At 48.0% G+C, this 23,399-nt stretch overlaps 1 protein-coding gene across 2 annotated transcripts in view; it reads right to left on the bottom strand.

Moving 5' to 3' along the window:
* Positions 1–23,399, bottom strand: part of Cyth1 (cytohesin 1) — an 83,272-nt gene that overhangs the window by 23,145 nt on the left and 36,728 nt on the right. The window contains exons 1-3 of one of the 2 annotated variants that reach the window (XM_038326564.1): positions 11,689–11,843; positions 1,578–1,660; positions 237–301 (exon numbers count right to left, since the gene is read on the bottom strand). Coding sequence is in view for 1 of the 2 variants with exons in the window: in XM_038326563.1 (XP_038182491.1) it covers positions 237–301; positions 1,578–1,660 (148 nt within the window). In the remaining variant the exon portion in view is untranslated. Of the gene's footprint in view, positions 1–236; positions 302–1,577; positions 1,661–11,688; positions 11,844–23,399 lie in introns of those variants that run through there. The other variant, XM_038326563.1, reaches the window with a different exon arrangement.

Raw genomic sequence — 23,399 nt, 5'->3', positions numbered from 1 at the left:
GTCTACAGAGTGAATTTCAGAACAGTCAAAGTTATGTAGAAAGACTGTCTCAAAAAAGAAAAAAGTTTCCTGTGTTCAATGAGGACTCAGAGGAAGGCCGTGAAGGCTTCCGTGTATCTGCTAGGGCTACACGGCAGAAAACCTACTTTCTCCTCGAATGTGCCAGGACACATGGGGAAGGATGGGTGCACTGGGAGCTAGACCCGGGAGCCCAGCCAGCAGCAAGGCAGACTCACCTTTCCTCTGTGGATCCCAGGCTTTCAATTTCATTAGCGACTTCTGCTATCTCGTCTTTCAGCCTCTGTAAAGAGGAGTCACCAGGATGAGAACTGCAGACCACAGCGACACTTCCAAAGATTCCCTCCATCCCAACACCACAACACAGCAGAACAGAGCATGTACAACAACAAAGACACATGCAGAAACTCTAAGAGGTCAACTAGCAGAATGCATTACTCAATAAACAACTACTCGGCTCCCACCAGTGAGCACTTTAGGACTGCGAAGGTGGGAAGGCTGGCCCGTGGTTCCTGGGCTAGGGAAGAAGCTTTCTAGGCTTGTGACGTTGTAAAAGGAACACTTACTGAAGAACAGCCACTTCGGCACAGTGCTTCAGAACAATCTGCAGTTCCCAAACACAGGCATGACGGAGCTCATAGCACACAGGCACCCACACACATGGCTGGCTGGACCAGCAAAAGTTGTGCTGGGCCTACACTACTGCTCATGCTGCCATAGCTGGACATGAGAGTGTCCCACTAAATCTGCTGACCATTCACCCCCAGCACCAAACTCACTACCAGCCAGTGCCTTCCACTTCACTCAGTCTTGGAAGGGAGGGACTGTCTCCATGTAGAGGGTAGGGTGAACTCCTCCATGTTCCTAGCACTTACCAGAGAAACAAGAACCAGAGAATCAGGAAAAACCATCCAAATAGTTCCCCATCGCCAATGGCAAGAGGGCCTGTCCTCTCACTGCCCTGTGAGGTTCCATGCCCTCCTTTCTCACCCCTGAAATCTTACAAAGGGTTTTAGAAGAGCAGCATCCAGCTGCCCAGAGCTCCTGGACCTTCTTCCCAGCACAGTCTTCGGCTATGAACGGAACTGGGAAAACAGCAGCACTGCTGTGCAGTCACAGCCATCTCTAGGGAGACCCGTAAGCCCCAGTGTAGCAGGCCCTGTGCAGTCACCAGCCATCTCTAGGGAGGACCCGTAAGCCCCAGTGTAGCAGGCCCTCACAGGAAGTTGGGAAGGTGCTGCTGTTCTCAGCCGTGACACCTGGAGCTGCATCCCATGCCCTCAGCTGGTGAGCAGCAGAGTCAGGAACTACAGAAGGAGCCGCAAACCTGAGGCCTGTGTTCTGTGATGTGTCAGCTGAGAAAACTTGCTCAGAGTCGCTCTACCTCTGACAAATGGTAAGCCTTCTGAGACTCCGCTTTCTGGTAAATCAAAGGTAACCACTAATACTTGTGCTTCGGCCATAGCTGTGGAAAGCACCAGCTTTTAAGGGCATCTTGTGACACCGACAACCACAAACCAAGTGTTCCTACATTGGCTAGCCTCCCAGCACCCTCCAACCTGAATGTCAGCCAGCAGCTCCTGCTTCCTCCGCCGGATGTTCTCCAGTTCCTGACGCTCTTCTGCAGTGAGGTCACTGGGAACTGCAAAGAGAGGAATGTCACCAAGAAAGCATCTTCCCACAAAAAAAAAAAAAAAAATGACAAAAAATTTGCCAAGCAGTGGTGGTGCACATCTTTAATTCCAGCACTTGAGAGGCAGAGGCAGGCAGATCTCTGTAAGTTCAAGGCCAGCCTGGTTTACAGAGCGAGTTCCAGGACAGGCTCAAAAGCTACAAAGAGAAACCCTGTCTCAAAAACAAAACAAAACAAAAAACCCCACCACCACCACCAAAATTTCAAAGACTCATAGGTAAAAATGTGATCAAAGAAGCCAGAAGCCAATTTTGCCCATGACCGCTACTGGGAATCACTATGGCAGGCTTACGAAGAGAGGTAGGACCCTTCAGTTCTTAGACCAGCTGAGCAACGACAGCTCCAAAGGAAGGACAGGAGGGAGATGCTGCTGCCAGGTGAATTTGCCAGTGAGGAGTAGGGAGAGAGGCCTTAGTCACCTGCCAGCCATTCTCCTGCCTCAGGACAGGCCTCAGCTCCCTGGTGGTCACAAGTGGAACTACATCCCCCAGGAGCTGTGGCTGGCACCTGAAGTGGAACCAGGCCAAGTGCTAAGAAAGCAACATGAATGTTCTGTGCCATTTTGGAAAAAAGTGGGGTGAGGATTCTTGGAAACAGAGAAGAAAATCTAGGAGACCAAGAGCAAAATGGAAAGAGCATTTACTCAGGGAGCTGGGATCGTGAGACTCTCTTCAACCTGGTGTGAACGTCTGTAGTGTGCTCCTACCATCAATACATGAACATGGGCCCCCCAGTGAACAGCTCCTTGTCTGAACACCCCTCTGTCGAAAGTGATGGCTATATGGACAGCAAGCACTGGAAACAACAAAGTGTTCCTGTTCCCACATCTCCAGCCACCATGTCGCCTGTCCGCCATCCCCACGCACCCCATCCCCAGTCCCCGCTGCTTCAGACAGACCTCATAACCCACTCAGTCACACGCTGTCTGACTTCATGGGTGATCTGAGGAGGAAGTGGAATACAGATGTATTCTCTTACCCTCAGAGGACACATTCCAAGGACCCCAGCAGACTTCTAGACCAACAGATAGACTGGTTTTGTCTCTGTGTACATCCGCATTGGATGCTTTTTCTGTCTGGCCCAGGCACCACCCTACACTGTGGCCAAACCTTTGGCAGCCTGAGGTACAGCATCAAAATGAGTTAACAGTTTCTCACTATTAAGAGGGTCACAGGCAGAGCAAGGCAGAGCAAGGCAGAGCAAGGCAGAGCAGGAGAGTGGAAAAGTCATCCTGCTACTCAGGATGCAAATGAAGGCTTAAATTAATTATTTGTTTCTGGGATTTTCTACTTAATACTCTGGGCTGCAGATGACAATGGGCAATGATTTTAACTAAAGTGCCTCCACCCTGCCTGATGTTTAATGGGCAAAGTGTTGGCTCCTGTTCCTACACAGTATGGTGACACACTGCAGTGACAGAGTAAAGCCTCACACTGAGGGCACACTGGAGTGACAGAGTAAGTGTTTAGCTGACCCCTCAGAGGTTTAATGATGTCTCTGTTTACAGCACAAATGTACACACGCTCATCCTGACATAGCATGCTTTGGAAGTTCACTTTAAAAATATCTATTCTGAGCTGGGCAGTGGTGGTGCACACCTTTAGTCCCAGCACTCGGGAGGTAGAGGCAGGAAGATCTCTGTGAGTTAGAGGCCAACCTGGTCTACAAGAGCTAGTTCCAGGACAGGCTCCAAAGCTACAGAGAAACGCTGTCTCCAAACAAAACAAAACAAAAAACAACAAAAAAATCTATTCTGGGGCTACAGAGGTGGCTCAGTGGTTAAGAACACTGGCTGCCTTCCCAGAGGGCCTGAGTTCAACTCCCAGCACCAACATGGCAGCTCACACCTGTCTGTAACTCAGTTCCAGGAAATCTGACATCCTCACACCAATGTACATAAAATAAAATTAAATAAATTATTTTATTAAAAAAAACCTATTCCATGAGGACATTAATACCTAGGATCTGATTTGATGCTTACAGAGCTGGTTAATTAGATCATCAATGAGCCTCTGGTGTAGGAGGTCCTTCTGTCTGTGTGTTGCTTTCTTTGGTTAATAAAGAAACTGCCTTGGCCTGTTGATAAGGCAGAACTTAGGTAGGCAGGAAAGACAGAACTGGATTCTAGGAGGAAGAAGGCAGAGTCAGAGAGACGCCATGGATCCTCCTCCAGAGATAGACGTGCTGGAACTTTCCTGGTAGGCCACGACTTCGTGGTGATACACAGATTAAATTGGTTAAATTAAGATGTAAGAGTTAGCCAATAAGAAGTCAGAGCTAATGGGCCAAGCAGTGATTTAATTAATACAGTTTCTGTGTGATTATTTCGGGGCTAAGCTAGCCGGGACGAGCAAGAGGGCCCTCCTCCTACAAGCATCCATTTGAGCAGAAGCAAGACTAATAAATCCAAGATCCTTACTATAAAGCTGATTAAAAAATAAAAAAATAAAAAATAAATAAAAAAAACATATCCCCAGACTGCTGACCATTATCACTTGAGTCAGAAACTCTGGAGTTGCCTTGAGATCAGAGAACCTACCCTTCCCTCATTAGTTGTGAGGGTTAAGTCCCATTATCTGCATTTCATATTCAAGGTGTGCTATTCACTGCCTTCCTTCCAAGATGCTACTTTAGAAATAAGGAAGACAGTCTAACAAGTCAACAAGCCTACACTCTTGTAGGGCATCAGGAGACAGTATTTCAACAAGTCTTCCTGACAGAGAACCTGGGACTCAGAAGGCAATCACATGATGATGCCATCATCTCTCTGGTACCTAGTCACAGGGCTCTGTGTGCCAAAGTCTAGAATACACATTTATCACAAGCAAACAAGAATGGACTAGCTGCTGGTGAACAAGCTATCTAGTAGGTAGTTGCCCCAGGTGGGATGGGAGCCTTTGGTTCTGATGCCTGGAGACCCACAGTGCCCTGAGACAAAGGCTCCTACCTGCTCCACCTAGCAAAGCCCCTAAGTCCTAAGACACAACCTCCCTGCAGTCTTCCCTTTTACAGTTACACCTACAGTGGGAAAGACGAAGACCACAAACAAACCCTGTAGCAAATAGAAAACTCTGCTCTTTAAAACAAAACAAAACAAAACAAAACAAAACCCAGACTCTTGAAAAGGGGACAATTAAAGAGGAAAAAAGAACACACTCTTGCAAATTAAATTAAACATTTTTCCCTTTTTCAATCCTCCTATCTAAATAAAAAGATGTCAAGAAAGGTGTAAAGGACAAACCTGAGCCTATAAGAGAGTAACAAGAAAAGACCTGAACGTGAGCAGCCAATCAGTCCACTGCACAGTAAAAACTAAAGTCCTATAGAGAAATAAATAGATGCAAATAGGCCCAAGACCTCTACAGGACAGGGAGTGGGGTTCATCAGACTGCAGTTGAAGAGATCCACACAGTTCAGTGAGGAGTGTGAAGGTCTTCAAAATTCTAAGTGAAAATTCCTGGACCCCAACCCTCAGCCAAGATGGGGACAAGTCAGAGTCATCAGATGCCTGAGTAGCAGAGAGCCAGGCTCCTGGCCGCATGTTCTAAACTGACTTCAAGAGGAGCACATGTAGGACAAGGGGCAGGGCCAATTCAGGAGCCTGAGGATGGCAAACGACTGGGAGCAGCACAGGTAGGCATGCAAGCTGTGGACTGCAGGAAGGGTATTCCAACGAACAAAATCGACTACAAATAAAGAACAGGGTGTATTAAAAAGACATTAAAAATAAAACAGAAAAGTCACAGCATTTGTCATTTGTTTTGATCCAGTCTCCTGACACTAACCATGAGATTTCTAAGTTACTTCTTCTGCAACACATGTCTGTGACCCCAACACTACTGACGCTGAGGTAGGGGCAGCCCGAGTTTGAAGCCAGCAAGGGCTGTACAGCAATACTGTCTTGGGGATACTGGGAAATGCTTGTGAAATGGGCATGTTTCACCTTCTCCTAACACAATAGGAAAAAGAATACTGGGAGGAAGTCAGTGAGAAGTCTGGGCGGCCAGGGATGCTAGAGCAGCTTGCTCAGTACAGTTTTTATCATGGCAACAATGGACGAGACAGGTGTGATGGGAGAGAGTCAGGGTCCCCACTGTAGAGAAGAGGGACAAAGGAAGCGAGAGCCTGAGTAAAGACCAGGGTGAGAAGAGCACAGTGCAGATGCACTTACGGGGCTTGCGAAGGTAAAATAGAAGAAAAAAAGGCACAGCAACTACTCAAAAGAAGAAAAGACGCGTTGGAGCCTCTGTCCACCACGGAGGAAGTGGGAGTTCATTCCTGGCTCTGACACAGTAACAAGCCTCTGAAGACCCAGGCAGACTAACACCAAGGAACCCACAACTCGCTTGAGACGGCCTCGGAATGGACTGATGGGGCTACCATGAATATTCACATGTCACATGTCTGACATACTAACCCAGAGTTTCCAGGGGAAAGGACTCTGTCCTTTCAGCCACACAAATGGCTTCTAGCCAGTTTGCAGTTATAATAAAGACATTAAAAATAAAACAAAAAAGCCATGACATTTGTTGTCATTTTGATCCAGTCTCTTGACACTAACCATGTGATCTCTAAGTTACTTCTTCTGTAATATGTAATAACCTGAAACCAATGCTTCCTTCCATTTTGGTTCAAAGAAGAACTAAAAAATTAGGAGAAGAAATTTAAAAAAAAAAGTCTAGTTCTCATCTTATCCTCCTGGAATTTTGTTCTAAGATGAGACAAATATATCACTTTAACAAGTACTTCCCTCTGCAGAAACTCACCAACACAACACCAAACCTTACTAACACAACTCCAAACCTTACCAACGCAGCACCAAACCTTACCAACACAACACCAAACTTTAACAATACAGCACCAAACCTTACCAATACAGCACCAAACCTTACCAATGCAGCACTAAACCTTACCAATGCAGCACCAAAACATACCAACGCAACACCAAACCTTATCAACACAACACCAAACCTTACCAATGCAGCACTAAACCTTACCAATGCAGCACCAAAACATACCAAGGCAACACCAAACCTTATCAACACAACACCAAACCTTACCAATGCAGCACTAAACCATACCAACACAGCACCAAACAACACCAATACAACACCAAATCTTACCAACACAACACCAATCTTACCAATGCAAATCTTTAGTTCAAGCCTCTGTGCCAGAGGGAAAAAAAATCCCAATGACTGCTTCATTTTATACAAAGGATCTAAATGATTGCTGGGGTGCTGGGGTTGTGAAGGTTCCGGGGACTTGGGTTGATAACACAGAGACTATGAACAGTGGAACCATGCTGGGAAGGAGAAGGGAGAGAAGGACAAGGGACACCGGGTCACCCAGTCTACAGAACCAGGGGGACCAGCAGGAAAGGCTAGCTAACCCCATGGTCTGCCAGGGTTAAACTGCACAAGAGCTCTCCGACAGGCCAGATGGCAGAACAACAAACAACTTCCCCTCCCCCACTGCCACGTGCTACAGCCACGCTTCTGTGCCAGGAGGCGGCTAAACCCTTTTCTCTAAAAGAATGGCCACTGGGCAGGGCAGCAGGTTGTCCTTGCCACAGTCAGAGCACAATGGAGACAGATCAGAGGAGCCCTCCTGCCACACCAGGACTCACCCTTGCCTGAGCCTGAGGGCCAGGAACCCATGCTCTGAGGTTAATTTGTTAAGGTGTCCAGCCGGCGGGCAAAGGGAACAGTCCGGCACTGGTCTCCACACCAATCCTTTCCCAGGTTCCAATTTAATGAAGGAGATTAAAGTGGCTGAATAACAAGGAGCCATTGTGTCCAGTTGTAAAGGCAAAAGCCATACAAGGGAAGCTTTCATTTATTTATTTAAATGTTGCTTTGCAGATTTTAACTGTAGGCAGAAACCCAGAGCTAAAATATGGTCCAGCTAGTACATACAAAGGAGAACTGTCTTAAAGAGACGGTGCCTTCTTTCCAAGCCAAGGAAGAGAAAATGTGCACAGGATGGCAGGCACGGGTCTAAAGCCCTGCAGTCTCTGTTCTGTTCCATGGCAGCTGCCCAGTGGTGTGACATGAGGTCCCACTGAGGATGTAGCTCCTGTGACATGTTAGGTTCTATCAGCAGCCACACGGGTACAGGCGTGCTTTGGAACTCAGATTTCCTTCTTCCTGCTTTTTGAGGTCATCTTGCTCTCCTCAGACCCCTCTGCCTGGCTTGAAAATGCACTACCTGCCTTGTTTTTAATTATTATTACGATAGTTATTAACCAGCATCGAGAGCCCCCCAAAAAGGGTCTACATTTAATGCAGTACTACAGGGAGACATTTAAGAGTGACCAAGAAATGGGTCTTCTCAGAGGGCTCACCTTTTCCTCACTGTGAAAAAAATAAATAGACAAAGCATGGCTGCCATGGTAATAGCCCCAAACCCAAGCCGCAGAGCTCCCCCCATATTTCCATGCAACTTTCCTGCTAAGCTACCTTTCCTATCCAAACCTGGAATAAACATGTATATGGGTTCTTCCTTTCTCCCCTTCTCTCCACCCCTTTCCCTGTCTCTCACTCACCTCCAGCAAACCTAAACACAGCTCAGAACTACAGAGGTGGTAAAACCAAGCCCAAGTTTTCCCACACCCCACAGAGCAGGCACCCACTCTCAGAGGACAGTGGCTCTCCGAGTTCCAAGAGCACAAATACAGGAAGCTGCTGTTGAAACATCCTGTGAGGCCCACAGGGCCCACAGTGTGAGGAGCCCTGAAGGCCAGCAGCACCAGCCACACACTAGCAAGGCACCAACACTTCAACTGTCTGCTCCAGAGTGAACCTGGCCAGTGTAACCTCAGCAACGAGGCCAGGGTCTGTCCCCTCCAGGGGCCTATATCACTTTTTCACCCAGGAAACCCCAGGGACTTACACTTTCAAAAATTTCCAAGCACTAGAAAGAACTCAGGTTCTGGGGCCACACCAATGCTAAGCAGCTGCTCGCCTCTCTGTAAGATGGAACTACCTGTCCACTGCTGTAACGGTCAGCTCAAGAAAAGAGATGGCACAGCTGGTTCAGTGGGTATCCTGACCTGTGCCAGGTCCCTTCACCTACAGATCCAGCTCACTCTCCTGCTCTTTTGCCTACATACCACTGATGCTCATCCTACCTACAACTACTGCTGGCTCACAGCTGGACGGCAGACTCTCCCTTCCTGGAGGAACATCAGTCCAGGGAAGATCTAGAGGCCATGGACAATTTAGAAATGCATGTTAATGTGGGCCAAATCTGTTGGGTGCTGCACCCACCTGTGGAACTGAATAAAGTCACTTGGTCATATCACCCACAGTCCATACTCACCGGCTATGTGGCCCAAAACAAGCTATCTCATCAGTGTGTGCCCCTCAGCAAACAGTAAACTGGCAGGCTGCTATTTGAAGGAACCCTCTGAAGTGGAGCACAGAGAAAAGTGACATCCCTAAGCCTATATAGTGGTGAGTCAGAAACCACAGGGAATAGGGGGCAAGGCAGGAGGGGCTGGCATAGAAGCCAGCAACTGCAGATTCAAAGACAGGACCAAGTTTCTTACTGATCACTGCTACACTGTCTTGAGAGTCTGTTTTCCCTCACTCCACTCACAAGTGAAGGGGTTTGAGTCACTCAGAAGGACTGAGAATGCAACCTACTTTCCAAGAATCTTTTAGGTAACAGCAAAAGATGGAAACCCACAGCTTTGATGCTTCAGGCCACATAGCAAAGCCAGAATTATTTCCAGTCCTTGGGATAGTGATCAGGATTGAAGGATGAAGGTGGATACAGGAAAGGCATGTGATTGTAGTCAGAGACCTAGTGACACACAAGCTGCCAGAAGTGTGCTAAATTCCCATCACACCTTTGTGGAGTCTGCCAGCTTTAGAGAACCAATCATTCCTTCCTACTGAGTCAAACCTTCGCAATCCTCCTAAAATTGAATACACCATTAGGGGCTTAAAAGAAAGGAAGTTCTGACATCACTATAACCCAGATGAACCTGAAGACACTCAGTAAAATGCCAGTCACAAGATAGGCATTGTGAGATTTCCCTTACTTAAGGGTTCTTGGTTCGTACCCCCAGAGACAGAGTAGTAATAGTTTGGGGAGGTAAGGGTAGGCTGAGAATATTAACAGGGACAGAGTGGTAACCTTTTCTGGGGACATTTCTGGGGATGGATACACCACTATTGTTCGGCACCATTAACTGTATGCTTCAAATGGTTAAGATGGTAAGTTTTATGTTATATGAATTTAGTCATAATTAAAAATAAACAAAATTTTTAATGATCATATTCTAACTTCTTGATTCCAGTTTAGAGCCTTTTTACTATGATTTGGTTCTTGAAAGAGCACCCTGTATCCACTACCCTCCTACACTATTTGAGTTTTAAAGAAATTCATGCACTCGCAGGCCTGTTCAATCCACATGCAGAAGCACGAATGGCCTCCAAGACAGATGTGGTAGGCAAACTGCCAATGTGGACATTTATACACTCTAGTTTACATTCTTTCCAGGCAAATACACCCAGGCCTCTGCTCAGAAGTAAGAGTATTAAAGATTTTATTGCCACATTTTGCATTTTGAGGGAAGACTTTTGTTCTGTGTTTAAGGCTTAGGGACAGCTCCTTTGATGAATACCTTAACAAGAGCCTCTGTCTCAACCTTGCCTGTTGAGTTCAGAGGGGACACTGTCCAGGGACAGGAGGGAGGGAGGAGGCCCAGCACCAGCCAGGACTTCACTGACTTCTTTGTGACCTTGGGCAAAACATGACCTCTCTTCCCCAGTTTCCTCATGTGTGACATGGAATAGGAATGTGTATTTTAAAGGCTCCAAGAACATTCTTACAAAAGGAAGATATTTTACTATCATTTAGAGAAGAGAATCAATGCAATTTATCCAATAAATCCTAGAACTCAAAACTGATTTTGAGTGCTATAATTTAGGCAACTCACTAAAGGGAAATGAGGCCAAATTTCAAAGCAGTAACAAGAACTAAGCCATCAAATTTTATTATAAAAATGTGATTTTATTAAAACAAACAAGTAGCTATGCTCATAGCTGAGAGACCCCAGGCAGGAGCAGTGACACGGCCAGGGTTCGCAGCGGCTTCTCTTCAGCACCAGGCTCCCAGCTTTCTCTACACAGTACAAAACTGGGACCCCTAGGTGAGGAAGAGCCTTCTGGACCCTTCCCGGACAGCACTGGGTTCTTAGCTCTTAGACAGCCTGAGAGTTCCCTACTCCCCCAGGAGCCCAGAGCAGTGCGCTCTCCCTCCTCTGAGGGTCAGAGGACACTATCTTTTGGGTTAAGCACTGTCATTCTGGTGCCTGCCAGCTATAGCCACCATCACACTGCACAGCTGGGCCACCACACCCCCTGTGCATCCCAAACAGAAGCAGACTGGGGTTTTCAGAAGTTACTTCTCTGTCACTTTCCCTCCTCTCTAAAGACTGTCTGCACACCAGTCCTTTATACAACCTTGGATTTTCCTGCATACTCCAGCCTTCTTCCTGTCGAGTAGCTGGAAAGGGCCTAGGGTTAAATCTTGCTCTTCTTGGTGTGTTCTGCTAGAACCTCAGCAGCCCCAACCAGGAAGGTTCAAAGGCCCCCGAGTCAGCAGAAACCCCAAGTGGTGGGCAGATCTAGACAGTCTGGCCGTGAATTTGCCCCTTGGTTTTCTGCTATCCTATTTTTAACCTCATCAAAGCCAGAACTGGGAACTGGTTATTGGGTTGCTCTTAAGTCTCAGCCCAAGAAGAAATAACAACAAATCATTGGATACCTATCCAGAAGCACCTTGGAAAATCCCTGAGAGGAGAGAGCAGGGAATGGGAATCCAAGGACAGACATGCAGAGTCAGCGGCACACGTCAGCTCCTGCTGCCTGCTGCAGGGTATGGGGTGCAGGGTAGGAGAGGCTGCATCTAGGCAAAATGGGGGAGCTGCAGACCGGTTCCATGCACATCCACTAGAATCTTACCAGCGCTGTGTCCCCTCTTCTCTGGCCCCAGTGTCCTGTCAAGCCCTGGGCAGCAACATCAAAACCTCAGCTGGTCTGCAGTTCTTCATGTCAGAGGCCATGGTGAATCTGTACAGCAATCCCACAGGCCCAGGCTCCCCCGAGCTCTCCCAGCTCTGGGTGCAGGGAGAGCTGGAGCAAGGACAGCATTTGAGTGCCAGCACACAAGGGCAGGGGAGGAGGCGTCCAGAGGAGACAAAAGCCGAATGGCCAAACAGCGGGCGGGAGTGAGCAGAGCCTGGTGGGGAAGGCTGGCGCAGCCCCGGGGATGCAGCAGCAGCTGACACTCGTGCGCGGCTCCTCTCTAGCAGGCTCATTTCCATGAATGTAATCACACCGCCCCTCCTGCTACCCTCTTCCTGGCCTCCTGGGGGAGGGGAGGCACAGCTTGCGTTTGCTCATAGGCTGTGCTTGCCTTCTCTCCTATTAGAAGCCAAGCTTGATGGCTGCTCTCTCCAGGAGGAGGGTGACCCTTCCGCCTTCTCACACAAGACACGGGTCTGGATGTCAAACATCTGTCACCCATGTGGCATAACCTCAGCCTGTGTGGCAGTCCTATGGCAGACCAGTCTGCCCTTCCTACATACCGTCTGGGAGGGTCTTGAGAGGCAGCATTCTACAAGATCCACCCCTGGAGGATCTCCTCCCTCCACCTCCACGTGGGATGCTGCAGCCTTCTTTCTTCTGCTGTTCGTGTATGCTGGCACCCAGGCGTTCTTCACCAGAGGGGAACCACATGTGCTAAGTGCCCTGGGTAGCAGGGCTCGGCAGACTGATTCTGGGATGATTCTATAAGATGGCTGGTGACAAGAAACACAGCTACATACAGCCTAGGCACAAGCAGTGTCTCTGAGTCTTCAAGGAGTGCAAGGGTCACAAGAACAGCTATTAGGCAAGGTAAGTGGGACCCAGAGCACAGGACAAAAACTCCACAGGTCCAGGCTTAACGTTGAAGGGGCAACAAGGCATGTCATGACTGCGGACACACCAGGAAGCATCGCTTGAGACTATGAAGGGATGAGGTGGCCATTTAAACAAGTAGCCAAATAAGCAATGAGAAAAACCTGAAAACGCCTGACTGCCCTAGGCCAGTTCTTCAGTCTGGGCCCCAAGGCCATCTAGAACACATCATTTGGTGCTGGGAACTCATCCCTGTGTGCTTCCGAAACCAGCTGAGGCTACCAAAGGAAACAAAAGCTGAGAAGCCAGAAGGAGCTAGAGTACCAGGCCTCTTTCCATTGCCATAGCAACCCTCTCTCAGCCAGGTGTGACTACCAAAATGTTTCCAGATATTGCTGAGAGTCCCTGGACAACTCTGATTAGGAATCATGTCTCTAGACATATAACAAAAGGGGATCCCCACCCCAGGCCTCTCTTCCTTATGCCTTCTGCACTAGGGAACCACTGTCTAAAGTCGCCCCTCTTTCCACAGGCACCTGTCCCTGCGCCATGATCTTTCATTTCAGGGCTCATCCCTGCTGGACAGAGACTGTGGACTGACATCCTCATCATCATGGCAGTGTCTTCAGACTGGACTCAAACACTGTGTTCTCCATTCCAACCCATGTCTTCTAAAATCAGCCACAAATCCTAAATCACTTATGATGTGTCTGCCTTAAGCTGCAAAAGCCTACAAGTCTTCAATGAAATGTGGATAGAGAATCCTGCTGGACATAGTCACAGGCTCCTGTCTCTCGGCCTCTTGTGTGTGGAGAGTCCACTCTCCCTGCTCTGCCAGGTCTGAGGAGTCTAGCGTCCTCCTGTTTGCAGGCTCATCCCCACACTCCACAGACCCACCTCTTCCAGGGAGACTCCCTGATCACCTGTGTATCTCCTTATGGCATCGCCTGACAACCTTCAGCTCACAGGATTAGCAGGTTTGTTTGTATCACACCAGCCATGGCCCGCTCACACGCTCTCCATCAAGTGGTACCTTACTCTGAATATGTCCGTCTGCACTTCTTCTCACAGTCCCAAGTGTTACAATTGCCTTGTTGAGGTGGGTGGCAGTGCTGTTCTTATACAGGTATGTACACACTCTGGGGACTGAAAGACCCCAGCAGGTGAATCCTGACCTATCCCCTCCCCAGGTGTTCACCCATAATGTGCAAGGCCATGGCTCTCCCTTATGTGGCCGCTTCCAACATGCATACTAAGTAGATCTTCTGCTGGCTTTACTCACAGCACATGGACTGGAACCTATGCTAAATGAATGTGGTAGCAAAAGCCTGTATGAACACAACTCTAGGCACAAACTAGAAGGTATAGGGAGCCAGCAGACCAGAAGGAGGGGGAAAGGCTACAAACTGAGTCCCTCCCATACCTAAAGAAAAAAGATGCTAAGATGAATCCATGTACAACCAAATTATGAAAGTATAGTGACCAGGAAAAAAAAAAAAAAAAAAAAAACGAAATGGGAAAAAACCTGCTTGCAGCACAGGAATCCAGACACAGAAAACAGAAGTTTTTAAGAAATTATTTTCTTAGACTAATAATTCAACAATTATTTATAACAATAAACCAATCAGGTTTATTAGTGACTATGGAAGATACAAGTTGATAAGATAGGGCTCCACTGTGTTTCTTACAAAAAGAAGAATCAGACAGCAGGCACACATTAGTCTAAACTGACTCTATACAAGAGCCAAGATTGACGTTGAGCCAGAGTTCACCAGGAAGGAAAGAGTGCCTAGACTCAGGGGTGAGGTGGGGGGTGGAACAGAGGCGGAAGGGTGGCCCAAGTGGGAAAAGTCTGGAAGGCAAGCTGGAATGGGCTGGTAACTTTGACTCCAGCTGAGACAGTGGGTTCCACTGTTGCTGAGCTGAGCTGAAAAGCAAAATCAGCAAGGAGGCGCCAGGGAGAAAAGGACCTGGAGGTCTTCCAGCTCCAGAGAGAACAGGGACGGATGGTTAAAACTCCAAATGTCATAAAGAGAAAGTGCTTCCTCGCCTACTAGGGCTGGTGGCTTCGACTGCCTCTCTTACCTGATTCTAACACTCCAAACACACCCACCAGCCCCCCTACTCCTGTCTCAGGCACAGGGTCTGCTGGAGCAAAGATGGCCTCCGACGAGAGTCCACTGTTGCTGGTTTCTTCGGCAACTTCTGATGAGACAGGCACAGACCAAAGTATCCTGGTGGCCCCTCAGCTCACTGAGGATGCTCAGTGCTGCCTGCAGGCTCTCTACACCTAAGACACTAAAGAACACAATGAAACACAAAGTCCCTGCCCAGGCATAACGCCAACCTCCTGATCCTGGAGGATCTGAAATTCTTTATAGTTAAAAGCTTTGAGACTCTTTAGTGAGAAGGGAAACAATGAAAGCTTCTCCAGCGAGGCCTACTGCTGTCAACTTTCACTCAACAGGGCCTGAAAGCTGAGAGGGGAATCTACCCTAACCTTACATGTATTAGTTGGGTTTCTATTGCTGAGATAATCACCATGACCAAAAGCAGCTTGGGAAGAAGAGGTTCCTTTAGCTTACAGCTATAGTCCATAGCAGAGTGAAGCCAGGGAGACCCAAGGCAAGGAGTCACACAGAGGCCTAGAGGAAACACTGTTCACTGGCTTGCTCCCACAGGTGACTGAGTTTACTTTCTTATACACCAGAGGGCCATGTGTGTAGGGATGGAACCACCCACAGTGGATCCTCCCACATCATTAATCAAGATGTCCACAGATTGTCAATATGGATAGAGGCAATTTCTCAGTTGAGGTTTGCTCTTCCCAGGTGACCTAACGTGTTGAAGTGCCAAAAACCAAAAACCTAACTAGAGCATCACAGTAGAGTGCCAGACATCCACTCTTTGGAGTTGTTCTTAGTCCTGGCAGCAGCACTGAAGTCTGAAAGGAGCTCGGGAATAAATGGTGACACTGGGTGGAGCCCCAACTTCCTGAGCCTAGAGCAAGTCCAACTGCTGGCCCATTAGAGTCACTGTAGCTTAGTAGGAGGCCAAGGCCGGAGAGTAGCCACAGAGGCCCAGGCCTCTAGCCTCTGCTGCAGGTACCAGAGCAATGTAGGGGGTGGGAGCAGATTTCATCTCTGCCCCATCCACAAGTGTTCTCAGGGGCTGCTCTTAGATGGGCCCTGTGCAGAGGAGGGACTGGAAGAAGCAAGACCTGTGTCTCTGAGACCCAAGGTAGGATGTAAACGACAGACTGAGGAGGAAGCACAAGAATTGGGACATGAAAAGATGCTGAAGCTCACCTACACCAGGAAGTGCAAACAAAAGCACAGACGAACCACCAGAGCCCGCGCTACCAGCAGTGCAGACTGCTGGCATGGTGCAGCTTTCTGTGCCACCTTAAACACACAGGTCTTTCCATCTGAAATTGTGAGTCTGCTTCTTAAGCTAGATTTGGATTCTTTTTTTTTTTTAAAGTAGTGTTCTGGCTGCATGTTTGCCTGCAGGTCAGAAGAGAGCACCAGATCTTATTATAGATGGTTGTGAGCCCTCATGTGGTTGCTGGGAATTGAACTCAGGACCTCTGGAAAAGCAGTCAGTGCTCTTAATCTCTGAGCCATCTCTCCAGTCCCTAAATTTGGATTCTTAGTGTATAAGAATTTTCCCAACGACAACATCAAAATGGTAAAAGTTGAGAAGTTTCAGTACTGTACACAGTGATGAGAATGAGGTATTCTAAAGGTGCCAGCAGTAACACATGATGGCACCAGGCAGCACTATGTCAGGTTCCTCCTTATGTACGATGTGTGCCTGGTGGACACGTGAACCCTGCACCATCAGCAGGCACCACATAAATGAGGTCCACGGAGAAGCAGCATGCTTTAACTCTTCCTTTGGTATGGTTCTATGAGCTAGGTCCACAGGAAATGCAATCTCTGCTGCTGAGGCTTCTCCTCAGGGAAAATGCAGAAAAGCCACTGGCTCCTTTGCCAGGCAGAGCAGGAGCCCTTCTCTATGTTAGGAACATTCTTGTGCTCTGGTTCACTATCAGCCAAACGCCTGCTTGGCGTCCTGACGCTGCTGTGGTAGCACCATGGCCTTTCATATGGGCTTGCTGCTCAGAATTCTAACTCAAAGTAAGGCAAGGAAAGAATAGTGAGCACTAAGAATGGGATCAGAGCAGGCACTGACCCTCAAAAGAGACTCACGTCTCTGAGGTCAGAAGTTGAGTTCTATGAGTCCGTCCTCTGTAAAGTGTGAAACACAGGATTAAGGCAAAATATGACTTCCTTATTTTCTCAAGAAAGGAAGGGACATGCTGGGTGGGTCCTTCCACAGCAGTTCATCTGCAGGGAGCAGAACTTGACTTCCTGCCCCCATTGCTCTCTGCCATACCAAGGCAGGAGAAACAAAATGGTAGCTGATAGCCTCCACGGACAAGAGGGGTCACATCACACAGTACACTTCTTCCTGGCTGTCTGTGTTCAGAGGCCTGCTCTCCTGGGAGCCAAGGCAATGGCTGTTATTTTAGTGCTGAGCAGGAATTGGCTGGATAATTGCAAAGGTACTTCTTGCTCTGGAAGTCTGACTGCACAGCTGCTAGTGACCCCTGGGGCTGTGTTGGAGCCACACAAAATGCTTAAGCGAGGCGGAAGACCCTGGGAGGGTGCGCAGGAGAAGGAGCGTTCCCTGGTATTCTTCCTAAGAAGAAAGTACAGCTGAGTGGGAGACAGACGGACGAGCGGACACTAGCACACTATGTTCAGTGAAGCTGCTTTCAGAAGGGTGTCAAGGTCCAAAGGGAAAATGAGAGGTGGGAACTCCCAGATATTTCCAGGTCTAGCTCTCCATCCTCGATGCAGCCAACAGCAAACTATACAACCTCCACCCCATTTCAGCAGTTTCTGTGGCACTAGGATGATGGCTGAGAACAGAAGAACGCTGCCTCAAGCCGCTCCTCTGCAGTGCCCAGTTTCGTCCTCGCTGACCACTCTGCAAGTCAACAGGACTCCTGATACCCCAGACCTAAGCCTGCTTTTCTTCCCACCGATACTGGACTCTTAAACTCTGGCTCCACCTTCTGCCTCCCCAGACCTCCTTTCTAACTGGTCCTGGGTGCCTGCAGCTAGCCTAGCTTTCATACTCCACACAAGTAAACGTGGCAGGTGGCAGAAGGCCTCAGGCGGTCTTCGGAGGCATCTAGGCGCCTGCTTCTGCCCCACCTCCTCATTATGGAGAAAAGGTGCAATCATGGCTGCTGTGCTCCACAGGGAGGCCTGTAAAGCTCAAACCAGAGGGAAGCCCTCAACACTGTCACTGCAGATGGTGGCACAGTCTTCCTGCCTTGATGTGTGCTTTGTACAAAATCAGATATGCTCCTGCTTAAAAATAAGATGGAAGCAAGTGTCACCTAGAGAAGCACCTGAAGTGTTCATCCACAGCACCTTGGGTCTTCCTTCTAACACCTACCAAACAACTTGTTCCAAACCAGGACACAGGTCACCAGGGATGCTGCTGTGGGCCAAGTTAACATCAAGGTGAACTGTTTATCTGTCACTGAAAACCTAGTGTTCTAGTCAAGAGGTGCTACATGCAACTCTATTTGGTGTGTTTTCCTATAAATAATACTATTTAATACCCTTGTAGTACCTCAAAGCTTCAGATGTTTTTGAGTCTTTTTAGCTCAGGTCTGAACTGCTCTCTGAGATGAACCGCTCCTGACAGCTCCTCAATGAAGCACAGATCCAACACCAACAGCCTGCTTCATATTCTGGTCCCTGACTGGTCCTCAGCAATTTATTCTCCTACTGAAACCTACAGATTCATCTAGCTAGCATTTGCCGAGCATCTGCCATAGGCGCAGCCTGTGCTTAGAGCTGGGACTTAAATAGCTCTAGACTCAGCCTTGCCAGTGGGGAGAGGCAGGCAAGCCTGTGGCAGCAGCAACCTGACACAGCATCTGTGCATGCTAAGGACATGCCAAGATGCTGCAGAGGGGCCAGCTAGATATCAGGACTTAAGGGAATGGTGACTCCTAAGTGACAGAGGAAGCCTTAAGGATGGTGGGCACATCACTAATCAGGGCCTGGGGAACACTGGACCCAGAGAGCCCAGGAAGAGGGCTTAGCGACTGCTGTGGAGGGCCATGGGTACACATCAAGTGGGACTACACATAAACAGATAAGCTCAAATAGCTAATCTACTATAAACAAACCTATGGCAGTTAAGGAAACAGTGCCCAATTAATTATATTGGTAACTCTCAGGCAAATAAACACAAGATGCTGAAGAACAACCAATTATTTAAGTACAGATAAGAAAGGAGGGTACTGGGCTGGAGAGATGGCTCAGCAGTTAGAGCACTTGCTGCTCTTCCAGAGCACCCAGGATTGACCCCAGCACCCACATGGTGGCTCACAACCATGTATAACTTCAGTTCCAGGGGATCCGATACCCTCTTCTGACATCCCAAGACATCAGGGACACAAGTGCTACATGTACATACATGCAGGCAAAATATTCATGCACATAAATAAGAAAATAAATGTAAGAAATAATTTTTAAAAGAAGATGTGAAAGCAGCACAGCTGATGTGTACAGCGGAAGGACCTGCCTTCTGAACGTCTGTCCAAAGCCCTCGCTCTCCTCCTTGGGGACCTTAGGGACTTGCCACAGGAAACTCCACTGGTTCTCTTCCATTTTACACCCACATAAATGCCATCCTGCGTCTGTGGCTACACCTCGGGAATTTACCTTAGCAATGGTTAAAAAGGCAATGCTCTTCCCCTTTGTTCCAAACAGGAAACATTAGGAGGGGGTTGGGAAATGGAGGCACTGGCTTTTCAGGGTTGTTCATTAAAAGCAGAGCTGGTCTGAACCCCTCAGGTCATGCCCCTAAAGCTCTGCCCTAAGGCCTGCTCCAGGTCCATCATCCCAGCTCTGGATTTAGGCCTGCACCCACACTCAGGGCAACTGCTGATACACTTTAGAGCCTGTAAGGCAATGGGGGAGCCAACCACATAGAACCCCTCTGGCTCAAAGTGACTATACCACACTTCCTAGCTGGGTGAAGTTCTAGCAGCCCGTAGCCATGGAGATGTGACATGGAAGCCAGTGATCACTGGTTAGGCAGCCTCACTCTGATATTTCTAGCATTTTATTCCGTGTCTTCTTCTCTCAAAATTATTTCCCTTAGAGAAATAATACCAGGGCTAATGTGGATTCACCTCTGAAAAAAACAGTTCGCAGTGGGCAGCCTACCCTGGTCTGGCATCGGCTCTTATTACCAACCCTTCTTTGAAATCAAAAGGACTGCAATAAAAACAGCACAACCTTACCACTCAGAAGAGTACCCACAATAGAGTTTTCCAAGAAGCCTCATGGAAACTGCCCAGGGTGAGCTCTCTTTAAAGGCGAGACTTCAAGTGTGTACTCAGTAAACCAGGAGAGGGAAGTGAAAGAGACAGCCAGATTTCCTGGAACCAGCCCCATGTTAGGTTTACTCTAGTACCCACACTGGCTGCAGCTGGTAACACTTGCCCCTTTTGCCTCAGGGCTGAAGCACTGCAGCTGAGTCAAGGCAGGCACAGCAGGGAGGATCCCAGTGTTGCAGCTCCTGCAGCTGCACAGCTCCTCGGTTTACAGCATGGGTTGGGGAAGATGAGGGAAGCGCAACAGACACCACAAGACTTCAAACAGTCTTCACCTGGCCAACAAAGAGGAAGCCTCTCCGCTGGCTACACTTCATTTAGGAAAAACAAGAACCATTGAAGCTGAATTTTGATGGCATAACTCAGGGGATGTCTTTACTTCCCAGCCCAGCTCCACTGTGTCAGGGAGTTCCCAGAGCTATAGTCCCACTGCTCAGCAGATACAGTAAATGGTCAGCAAGCAGGAGGTGGCAGCTGGTAGAAGCCTGGATGACTCGCTATCTCATTTAGAATCTTGTATTTATTCACTCTTTCTGCCTCTCTCCCTCTGACTGAGACAGACAGACACACACACACACACACACACACAAACACACACACACACACACACACACCTTAGTCTTACTCAGCATACTGTATATCTTCTGAAAGGAACAGGATTAAAAACCAGACTCTAACTGCACCCTGCCACAAAGGCCCAGTAAAGTTGTCCCCACAGGAGCTCACAGATGAGTCCATGGAGACCCTCAGAAGCCCATCCCACCCACTTTGGGCCACCTGGATCTAGTCTGGGGTTTGGACTCACCATCCTCCCCTTCTCCTTCTTTAAGAACCATTGTTTGGCTTCTCGGGGCAGCACAGGCTGGGCTCTGCCACGAAGGATGGGCTGCGGCTAACTCACTCAGCACAGTACCCTGAGCAAAGTTTCCTGGGCAGTGGTTGGGTGGGGCTAGGAACACCTACAGGGAGCTGTCCAGTCACTAGGACAGCTGGGGCTGCTTCTAGACTACCAGAGGAACAGCCAGTGACAAGGGGACCAATTAGCCTGCAGGCTGTGCAGGCGTCACTGCAGTCTGTCACCGCCCAGTTCCTCAAGTCAAGCTCAAGCACCTTCTAGCACGTTAAAGAGCACTGAGTCATCACAACAGCTCAGTAGAGGGCCCACCCTGTCCTCACTCACCCAAACAAGGACACAGTGGCTGCTGCTTTCAGCTTCAGCTCCTAAGTCTTCCCAGTGACAGGATCCCCCTAAAACCCGTCACCTTCCGGTGAGGAAGCAGCACACTAACAGCCACAAGACAGTGACAAAGATGGCAATCACCACAGCTTGCCATCACGTCCCAGCTAAAAGCAGAAGGCAGGGCCCAGAGATGAGACAATCAAGGGCCACACTCCCAATCAATATAGGTCAATTTTAACTCCATTCTCATTTCTGCAATTTTAACTACATGTAACAATTGCACATTTATGGTATTCAAATTGAAAATTCCATATATACAAGGTTTAGCTCCTAAATTAAGGTGAGTAATGGATCTCTTTGTCCTTCAATGTCATTTCTTGTACTGGGGATCCCAACTCTTCTCATTGTAAATGTGGGGCTGGCAAGATGGCCCAGTTGGTCAAGAGCTTGACACATAGTCTGATGGGAGGAGATACCCAACTTCCACAAGTTGTCTTCTGACCTCCACATTCTCAAGATGGCATGCCAACCCTCCCACCCCAGCACAACAAATAAATGTAAATAATAGTAATGATAATAATAATAAATCAGGAAGCCAGGTGCGGTGGCAAGCATCTTTAGTTCCAGCACTCGGAAGGCAGTGGCAGGCAGATATCTGAGTTAGAGGCTAGCCTAGTCTACACAGAGCAAGTTCCAGGACAGCTAGGGTTATACAAAGAAACCCTGTCTCAAAAACAAAACAAAACAAAAAAAACCAAAGTAAGTAAGTTAAAAATAATAACAATAACAACAACAACAACTCAGGCCAGCCAAACAGTTCCACACAGCACTCGCTGCAAGGCTCGCACTCGTCACCTCTGCAGCCTAGTCAACAGTTGCTACTTTTTGCTGACATCATCCCTGATGACTGGGTGATACTGAGCATTTTAAATATTTTGGTCATTTTTGTTGCTGGGTTTCAGGGGTTTTGTTTGTTTGCTTGAGACACAGCTTCATCATATAGCCCAGACTGACCTTGAACTCACCCACCTACCCACATACACAACTAAACTTGGGGAGTGCTAGAATTACACACAGGCCTATTTCACCATGCCTGGCTCATCTATGGCCATTTGTATTGCTTCTTTCAAAAATAGGTCACCGGGCAGTGGTGGTGGTACATGTCTTTAATCCCAGCTCTCAGAAGGCAGAGGCAGGCAGATCTCTGTGAGTTCAAGGCCAGCCTGGTCTACAGAGTGAACTCCAGGACAGCCAGGTGGCTACACCGAGAAACCCTGTCTTGAGAAACTTAAAAAGTCTACTTTGATCTCCTGCTTTGTTTTTCTTCTGTCTTTCCATCTGCTTTAGACAGTCTTATGTAGTCTGGGTTGGCTTCAAACTTCTTAGTAGCTGACAATGACCTCAACTCTGACCTTCCTGCTCCTCCTCCCAAGTGCTAAGGTGCAGGCATGTACCACCATGCCCAGTCGCTGGCTTCTTTTTAATTATGTTTCTTCTTCTATTTGGTTCCTTGTATATTTCAGATATTATATTCTACACAGATCACAAATATTTTTTCTCAAAAGCTATTTAGTCTGGTGAAATCTCATGATCTGTTTTGGCCTTTGTCTGGGGATCTTACATAGTTCCATTGCCTATAACATCTTACAGCACCACTATGCTTTTCTATTGGTTTTGTAGTTCCTAGTCTAATTCAGGTCTTTGATCGTCTGGAGTTGATTTTTTACGATGGTGAGGCAGGGTCAGGTTTCATTCTTCTATACGTGAATAACCACTTTTGCTGGCACCACTATTAGTGCCTCTGTGAAGAGTCAATTGGCTGCAGACAGGTGACTTCTAGGTTCCCACTTTGGCTTCATGTCTGTGTAACAATATCATGCTATATGGGCTGCTCTGCTTTGCACTGTGTTTGAATCAGCCTCCGGCTGTGTCCATTTTCCTCAGATTACAACAGTCATTAGGGACTTTTTGTGAATTTTACTACTGTTTTTTCCTATCTGTGAAGAATTTGTTTAATGTATTCTGACAAGTAACACTAATCTAGAATTAGAAAGCTACCTCCTAAGGAAGATGAACTCAAAGTGGTCTCTTGCCTGAGTTTACAGACTATCCTCTGCCGCCCTGCAGACTGGGTCAGGTTGCTTGACCTTGCTAAAG

The sequence above is a fragment of the Arvicola amphibius genome, chromosome 4 (genome assembly GCF_903992535.2).
Source record: "Arvicola amphibius chromosome 4, mArvAmp1.2, whole genome shotgun sequence".
NCBI lineage: Eukaryota > Metazoa > Chordata > Mammalia > Rodentia > Cricetidae > Arvicola > Arvicola amphibius.
The sequence above is the reverse complement of the archived record's forward strand: the minus strand, read 5'-3'. Positions and strand labels throughout refer to the sequence as shown.